This window comes from Periophthalmus magnuspinnatus, chromosome 13 (assembly GCF_009829125.3).
Source record: "Periophthalmus magnuspinnatus isolate fPerMag1 chromosome 13, fPerMag1.2.pri, whole genome shotgun sequence".
In the NCBI taxonomy this organism is placed as follows: Eukaryota; Metazoa; Chordata; class Actinopteri; order Gobiiformes; family Gobiidae; genus Periophthalmus; species Periophthalmus magnuspinnatus.
In genome coordinates, this window is record NC_047138.1 from 23736886 (window position 1) to 23746215 (window position 9330).

Sequence of the window (9330 nt, forward strand, 5' to 3'; positions counted from 1 at the left end):
AAAAATGTTAAGTGTGTTTTCAGCATTGGAGTTTACAGTTGGCTTGGTTTGGTTGGAAGCTCATGTTTTGCCATAGTTAAAATTAAATATTTATACTTCCAATAGCATTAACATACTGCACAGGTCATGAGCAAGATTTTTGTCATTTTCATTGTATAAGTGGCTAAAGCACTTAATTGAAAGTCTTATAACAGAAATTTAAATGCGGTAATTTGATTCTTTTAATAAACCATTTAACTTGGATGGATGTGATGCAGCATGACCACAGTGCACACGTCTGATGTTGCTCACAGTGGTCCATTTTCTGTTTGTATGGTAACATCAACATCTGTCTGTGACAGCGGTAAAATCTGTTTATAAGCTGTTTTTTGGGTGATGTAACTATATTAGCATTTTCTTATCACTTGTTGTGTTGGCTTGGCATGGTTATCTTTACAAAGTTTTGAAAAAGACACCATATCACTCAGGTTTAAGTTGAAGGTAGCAGTTTTTTCACCCTCCTCTCTGAAAGTAACTGTGGGCTGCTTACCACTGAAGTCCTTTTTCAGATTCTAAAACTAATATCTGTGCTTGTAGCTCATTAATTTGTTGTTGATAGTTCCAACAGCGTTCGCAGAAAGAATTCCTTTGGTTTCATTCCCCATACATGTCACTGGCTCATCACAAATTTAGTTAAATGTAAAAATGGTTTACTTAAAAGGTTTGTGTCTGCACTCTACAGAAGCAGGAGGTCAAAACCATTTAATTTTGAATATTTGTACTGCTGTGAAAATGCATTTCCTTATTGTGACTGGGCTTGCATCTCCACAAACCTGACTCTTACTTGACCTGGAGGAGGGCCACCTCCAGCTTGTTTCCATTGGCAGTAACCTTCCACAGTGTGGCACAAAATGTATGTATGTCCATGGAGACTCCCTTGGACTCTGGCAGGTGATTTGCCTCCTTCAAAAAGTTGCATACTTTGTTGCTGTACCTTGTGGCAGTGCACATTTTGTTTTGTGAAATATTTCTGTTCAAATGTGATGATATATTTCCCACTTCCTTGTTTTCAGGTGAAGATACAGTGACAGCAGAGGCCTTTGAGGAGATTAAACCATTCAACTCTCAGAGCTGCTCCCTGTCTGGTATGTACACGTCTCGTTATGTGTTTATATTCTTGTGTACAATGTGTGTCACTCAGACATGTTTGTTGTGTTAGATTTTGCACACCACATGGACTCTGGGAGTGGAGCAGACTTCTCTGGTTCTTCTATGGTCACCTCCCTACACTCAGCTGAGGTAAGCAGCTTTATGCAAGTCAGGATTTGGGAGATACCAAATTTGCATGACTATTTTGATCGGCGCTGCCCCCGTCTGCATATTCATGTATCTCTCCCACTTTATCCTCAGTGCATCAGATGTCTTTTTAAACAAACTAGTGGGTTACAATGGACATAGAACAAATGGGCTAAATAGGTGTATGTTTACACAATCATCTTAAAAATGGCAAATTACATTAACAAGATCTATTAATCTGGGATATAAAGTGAAAATTGTAATTAAAATGTATGTGGCCTTTGCTCTAATAATACAATTCTGTCAGTTTGTATGCGTGTGCATTGGTTCTGAAGATGATTGTTCAATCAGAAAGCAGAATGAGCCTCATATTAGTCTCATTTGGGTTGCCAATGCCATTGCTTTAAACCTAAAAGGACTCTCTGTGACCTGAATGGTCACTACCTAAACCCCAGCATCTGCAGTTAGTCATTAATCAATGCTAATTCAGCCTCTGCAGCTCAGTGAGTGAATTCTGGAGCTTTCACATATACTGAGAATGAGAAAAAACTTGGATGTGTAGGTGAAGGCACTGGCAACCTTCTGTTGTGATTGTAGTTTCTTTTTTAAAATGGTTGTCTGTGGGCCAGTGTCTTTCATTTTCTTCTGTAGTTTATGCATGCTTATTTGTCATTATAGTGTGTATAAGTGTGGTTCGAGATTTTTTGTGGTCATAGTAAATGATGGCAAAAACAAAGTACTTTTTAGTCATAATATGTGCTTTAATCTTTAGTGGAAAAAAATCATCTTCCTGAAAGCAAACTGAGCCCTGATAGGATTTTTGCTATTTATATTTATATAGCCATTTTTTCTAACATGTAATTTTATTATTTAAAAATGTATTTTCTTGTTTCATGTATAAAGTTGGATTGTAAAAAGCTTGTCACATATTATATGGGTTTAGAATATAGAGTAATCTGTACAGTGGTCTTTTACATATTTAAAGCCCGAGCCCAGTGTGTGGATTAACAATGTAGTTTTCTTTGTCCATCAGACTGACAGCAGAGCTCAGCCATGCCTCTCCAGCACCCTCTCCACCGGCAGCTACATCACCACAGACCTGGAGCTGCACTCTCAACCTGGTGTTTCCATCTTTCATTTTATTTGAATACTGTACTTTAAGGAAACTGAACAAATATTAACAATGAAACCAAATTTGCTCTAAATCTGAGATGTTTTGTGTGTGTGTGACAAGGTAGTTTTCCCATGCACTGATTGCTCCTTCCTCTTCCTCAGATAGTGAACGTGTGTGTGTGCAGAGTTCTGGCTCCTCTTTGGCCCAACCAAACAGCCGAGAGCGGGATTACTTGGACCAAATACCCACAACAGGGTCCCCTCAGGTGAGTGCCCCTCAGCCTTTGGTTCCTAACGAAGACATGCCTTATTTATTGTATTTAGGGACTAGGTACCTTTTGTAAACCAAAAATGACTTAAAGGGCCTGTGTCCGATTTCCACGTATAAATCAATTGGCATACTTGCCTGGGATAAAGATGCACACTTTTTCAAAGTGAAAGATGACCAGTGAGCTTCGTTGTTTCACCTGCGTCACTGATGGCACAGTTGTTTGGTTCTGGCTCGTGGTGCTCCGAGGGAGGCGTGACCAGACTGATAGATATCCCTCTGTATAAAAGATACAGAGAGATTATTCTGGAGTTGTCTAGTAATGGAAATACAACTGTTAGCCCACGGTGAGGGATAAGCATTAATCAACAGTTAAAATTGAAACATCTGCTACGGTACAAGTCCTTTATAAACACTTTTCTGCTGTGTCCGCTCAGCTCGCACCAGGGAAAACGGCATCTACTCTCCCTGCTGAAGAGCCCTCTGCATGGGGTACCAAGGGTGAGGACTCCTTCCGGCCTCTGAAGGTTCAGCAGTCGGAGCAGTCCTTATGCCCAGAGGAGAGCCACAGCCTGGAGCAGCTGCTTGGCCACCCCTCTGCGCACTCCTCCATGATTGGACAGATACCCGGCTCTTTGCACCTGATAGAATGGGACAGCACCGTGAGCCACTGGAGGGAGGGGCTTTTGTATAGACCCAGCAGCATTTGGCAGAGCTCGGGGGTGGACTTTGGTCAGACAGCACGACCCCTACAGTGTACAGAGAATGATTCCAGTGCTGAAGCCTCTGTAAACTCCGGTAATACTAACTGCCAACACTGAATGGACTTATGTGATTATCTTAAGGCAGGGGTGTCAAACATATTTTCACCGAGGGCCACATCAGCAAAATGGCTGCTCTCAAAGGGCCAGATGTAAAATAAATCTAACTCATTTTTTAACTTGTTAATTAACTGTTTCTGTATTTATGACTTATTCAAGTTACAAATATTTCATATGCATTTGCCTAGATGTAAAAATATGGCTGTGTAACTGTGTATCTCCTGATAAATTGAGATTTTAAGACCATCATACCTTTTAATTTACCCTGTCGAGGGCCACATAAAATGATGTGGAGGGCCGCATTTGGCCCGCGGGCCTTGACTTTGACACATGTGTCTTAAGGAATTCAAAGCCCTGAAATGCTACAGGCTTTTTACACCAAAAACGTGGCTTTTTACACCAAAGCTTTCTCTCTTTCTCGCTCTCGCTTTTTCTTTCTTAAACCAGGTCAAAACTAGGATTACAGCATGATTCGTTGTTTTGCTGTTATGTCATAATTCATACCATTTACTCAAAATGAACAAAATACCAGGCCTGCAGTTTACCTTATTTTCCACCAGAGGGAGCAGTACCACATTTTGAGAAACATTGATCTAGCCATAACCCTAGCCATATTTTCATTGGCAAAACTTTTTTGTAGTTCTCTATTTCAGTGAGTGGGATTCATACTTAACCACAACTCTGTTTGTGTTGGCAGTTCTGGTTAATAGCAGAAAGAATTAAAAGTGAAGGAAATAGGTGAAATATTACTTGGGATAACTACATATTGAGGTTTTGTGTATAGATGAATCCAAAACTAAAAGTTACTTCTGAAAAGATTATTTGTCATGCAGTCATCATGTCTGCTGTATTTGTGTCTTCAGGATTCCTCCAGCTCCAGCCAGAGCTCACACACAACCAAATGGAGACCAGTGAGAACCCAGAGCCTGCGGTTCCCTGTGAGCACTTGTCCCCAGAGTGGATGAGAGCCAAGGGGCCCTCCAGCTCTGCCCAACTCTTCCACTGGTCTCCACCTGAAGCACTCGCCTTACCTACTGTAAAGGTGAGTGTTTATGCATTTTAACCAGAGGTGGGTTGAGAGGCAAAAAATGTACTCCAGAGTACTGTTACTCGAAATAAGATGGAAATAAGGCTGCTCAGTGGCTGAGTACCTAGCACCCTAGCCTCACAACAAGAAGGTTCCATGTTTGATGCCTTTCTGTGTGGCACTCTGTTTTCCCCCATCAACCCAAAACATGCACAATAGGACAAATCCTCCCATTAAGGTAGTCCTGGCCAAGATCTGGAGATCCTGACAGGTTGCACAGTGGTATTGAAGGATGCGTCAAAAGACAAAAACAGTGAAGCATACCTTAAATAAAACAACTCAAGAACTACAAAGTAGAGGTCTAAGAAATGGAAAAGGGATAAAAATTGTATTTGGGGTAGAAATGCTAAGGTATTCAGGAAAGGATAATTTCTGTCCTGTCAAATGAGTATTAAATTCAATACTTGTTTTTAGAATAATCTTGACCTGTATCAGAACAAGTATAAGACCACCTAGACTAGTATAGTATTGTCTAATCCTTGGTATCGTAACAGTTTGAAATTTTTATGTCGTGACAACAGTCATTTGGGGAAACTACTACTGTCTTGGTGTAACATAGTCTACTGAAGGTTGTATATTGTGAGGATGATGATGCGTTGCCTATTCTATATTTGAGAAGTAACATGTTGAAGTTTCACATTAATATTGTGCTGAGCCCTGATGTTAATCTGCAAACCTTAAGTGCCTCATATGCACCTCATGATGGTTTCTACACTTGAACTGAGCTCATAATGGGACAACTGGATAATTCATCCATTTTACAGTTCACTGTAATTATAACTTTTAACTACTTTTAGAAGAATACTTGAATAAAGCTGGTCACATAGTGTAGGAATATTGATACTTTGCAGGTGATGTCATCAATATTCCCTGGTGGTGTGATGCTAACTAGAGGCTAGTTAACATACTAGAATTTATTATGAGTTTTGTTTTAACACAATTTAACCGTAAAAACTGACTTAGTTAGTACTACACCAGGTGAGGTGTTTATCAAGTTTCTCTAAAATAACATTAAGGTCACAAGCTAGCTAGCTTTACCAGTAGTTTTTCAGTTAGTCACTCTCACCTTTTTGTTGTTTCTGTTTGTTTCTAACTCCTAAACAGGACCATGAACACTTGTATTGATCGCAGGCTCTTGAAAATGTGCTTGTGTCTTCATGGTAACTGCTGAACATTCCACCATAGAGATGCAAGTGGCTCACCCCCATCATGATGATACATTGTACAAGCAGCATTGTGCACTGTCTGCATCTAATTAGGGGACATATTTAATTGTGCAATAATTAGACACCAGAGGGGAGTTTTGTAAAGCTAACAACATCTGGCATGTCCCTTTCTAAGAGTTATGAATAGAGCTTATAAACTCATTGTGGTAAATAATTAGAATGTTCAGAATCCATAAGGTAAGTGAGGAATAACTTTGGACCATTGCAAACCTTTTAAAATTAAGTAGTTCTGTTTTTTGTTACTTCAACGCATTTCACTCCCTACTGTGGTCAGAAGATGGCGTAGGCACTAATACCAGCATTATATCAACTATGTTTTTACCAAAGCACGTATAAGTTAGTTGTGATGTATCATTGCAAGGTCCAGCAACTGTAATGTGTTTTTGTTTCATTAGGGTTGGTTTGAGGAGGAGGGTATTCTGGAGCAGTCTCAAATTACTTTGGCCAGTTTGACGGACAGCAGCTTTGATGAACAGGAGTCTGGGACAGCAGAGGAGCCGGGACGTTGGGCCGCAGTACTGAGCACACAGGTAACACAACACACTGCTATGGCACGGTTTGTGTGGATATATCAAGCAGATCATGTTTTTTTCTCCTGTTTAAAATGTTGATGCTAAAAATGGACATCAAAACACACCATGTCCTAACTCAAAATTTGTAACTCTTACCTGAGACTGTAGAATGATTAGAACTTTGGATTTTTCAGAAGAAAACACACAGCAGGCATAATGATTATTGGCCATTAAAAAGAATTTGGAAAAAAGTATTTGAATTCTAGACAGAACTGTTGCTATTGTTTCTCTTCTCAACGATAATACAATTCTGCTACAGACTACAACAATACAGCCATAAACCTCCCCAAATGGTGCACCTTATATGTGTGGTTGGCATTGGTATTGACGATTCCACCCGGAGAATTGTTTGGAATCAAATCAAAAATAAACTGTACTGCTCTTAGGGCTATAGCCAACTAAAGAAATTGTTGGCTATCGTGAACTATTGTTCTGTAAGTATCTGTATGATCTGACCATGCATCTAACCCAAACTGCTTTCATAAGATGCAACAATTTGTATAAAGAGCAAAGAAATGGATATGGCTAACCTGGTAGCCACTGCATTCAAAGTAGGAAGTGAGTATGGGCTTCAATTCACTTGCTATTAAAAATGGTGGCCCCTCTCTAACTGCTTTTGTCAGGCTTGTCATTTGGATCATAAAATGTTCCTCTTAACTTGCTATATATTTTTTCCATGATTATTTACACTGTAGATTATCACTGAAGGAACATGGCAAAGAAAAAATAAACAAAAAATATATATAAAAAAAATAACTCAACTTGTTTTAGATTAAAAAATAAATAAATAAAAATAAAACATCTATCCTTTGCTTTGAACCCTGCTTTGCACTTTCGGCATTTCTTGACCCTGACGCAGCACAGCTGTGAAGTTGAAAACCATTTTCAGGAGACTTGACCGCTTGTAGAGAGAAGGCCGGGGGTTCGCTGTGCTGTCAGCAAAGCAAAGTGTGATTTCTTTAAGGATTTGAATAACTCAACAAATTGTTTTTATATTTTATATATATATTTTTTTCTTTACTTCATATATCTTGCTTCATATATTGTATATCTTCCGAATGTATGGTATATAAAACGTAGAAAGTAGTAAATGTAAGGGAAAAAAAAATATTGGACACATCCTCTCGTTCAAAGTTTGATTGGTAGTGTTTATTCTTATCAATAATTTGATCAACTAATACTAACTAACTAAACTAAAGCACTAGAGACTCACTGGTCTGTTGCTCTTGCTCTAAGGAGTCATCACTGTTGTTTTAGGGGCTGACCTCAGAAGTTATGGCTGCAGGTTCCGGTCTAGCGCAGATGGAGCCCAAGGAGCGGGACACATGTGACCCTGCCCTGGTACACAAGAGTCTGAAAACTCAGCACTTCCACCAGGTCAACACACTTTGGCTCTTTTCTGTCTCTTTCTCTCCATGCTGACTCAATTTTTTGTTTTTTTACAATAGAAAACTCTCCAGAAGCTGCGTGCCAAAGACCCTCCATCACATTAGATTGTACTGGCCTGTACATGTGTAAAGACTGAGCACCCTCATTACATGTAACTGGAGTCATTAAAGTTTGTATTTTCGTTGTGCGTTTTATTCTGAGAAAATTTGGAAAATTAGCTCCTATATCCTCTATACGACACCCTGTTGGTGACCATTTTGTACAAAAATAAAATTTTAAATATGCTTTTCCCATTTGTGTTTCTGTTGTGTTTTACTGTTGGTCTTAAAAACCTATATGCTAATAAACACTGCAGAAACTGAGAAAGGTATACATTTGCTCTTGAAAACAGTACTAGCTGGTTTTCAGATGACATCACAATGACCTATACACCAATGATTAATACAGATGGGGAGCAGCTAAAATGATAACTGAAAAATACAGATTACAAGTTCTAGGGTCCAAACACTAACAGAAATCATTAGGTTCAACGTGTGTGAATTTAGCTGTTAGATATCTCTTGCAATGTAATCAAAGTAGGCTGCATCTGGCATGTTGTGCCATACGTGGATCTATAATAGCACCTTATGCCATGAACCATCTCGTATTCTCCCAGACCTCAGGAACCACCCCCTTGCTGTAGTCCTTCTGTAGTTCCATTTTACTCCAGGACTGACCTTAAGGACCGGCCTCCTGCTGGTGCCCAGACAGGACTAATCATGGGGAATCGGTTTTATGCAGCAAAAATCTGGAACATTCTTCCTGAAGATATATGTAAAACAGGCCGCTACTTTGACAATGTTTAAATACAGCCTCAAAATGGTTCTGTTTAGCTGTACATATTAGTTTTTCTTTTGCACTGTTCCCTTTTCATGTTCATTTCATGATGATTATTGATGTTTTATTTGCTTGTCCATCCATCCATCCATCCATCTTCTTCCGCTTATCCGGGGCCGGGTCGCGGGGGCAACAGTCTAAGCAGGGACTCCCAGACTTCCCTCACCCCGGACACGTCCTCCAGCTCCTCCGGTGGGACCCCAAGGCGTTCCCAGGCCAGCCGAGAGACATAGTCCCTCCAGCGTGTCCTGGGTCTTCCCCGGGGCCTCCTCCCGGTGGGACATGCCCAGAACACCTCCCTAGGGAGGCGTCCAGGAGGCATCCTGAGCAGATGCCCGAGCCACCTCAGCTGGTTCCTCTCAACGTGTAGGAGCAGCGGCTCTACTCCGAGCTCCTCCCGTGTGACCGAGCTCCTCACCCTATCCCTAAGGGTGCGTCCGGCCACTCTGCGGAGGAAGCCCATTTCAGCCATGACCATAGGTGAGGGTAGGAACGTAGATTGACCGGTAAATCGAGAGCTTCGCCTTCCGGCTCAGCTCCTTCTTTACCACAACGGACCGATACAGCGACCGCATCACTGCAGACGCTGTACCGATCCGCCTGTCAATCTCCCGCTCCATCCTTCCCTCACTCGTGAACAAGACCCCGAGATACTTGAACTCCTCCACTTGGGGCAGAGACTCACCACCCACCCGGAGAGAGC

General features: G+C 40.8%; 1 protein-coding gene across 1 annotated transcript in view; it reads left to right on the forward strand.

The window, feature by feature from the left end:
* Window positions 1–8043, forward strand: part of cep295 (centrosomal protein 295) — a 45712-nt gene extending 37669 nt beyond the window's left edge. The window contains exons 16-24 of the mRNA XM_033976555.2: window positions 1053–1124; window positions 1199–1278; window positions 2309–2396; window positions 2551–2654; window positions 3094–3454; window positions 4341–4519; window positions 6186–6320; window positions 7620–7739; window positions 7811–8043. Coding sequence (XP_033832446.1) covers window positions 1053–1124; window positions 1199–1278; window positions 2309–2396; window positions 2551–2654; window positions 3094–3454; window positions 4341–4519; window positions 6186–6320; window positions 7620–7739; window positions 7811–7855 — 1184 coding nt within the window. The 3' untranslated portion in view covers window positions 7856–8043. The remainder of the gene's footprint in view (window positions 1–1052; window positions 1125–1198; window positions 1279–2308; window positions 2397–2550; window positions 2655–3093; window positions 3455–4340; window positions 4520–6185; window positions 6321–7619; window positions 7740–7810) is intronic.
* Window positions 8044–9330: the final 1287 nt, after the last annotated feature.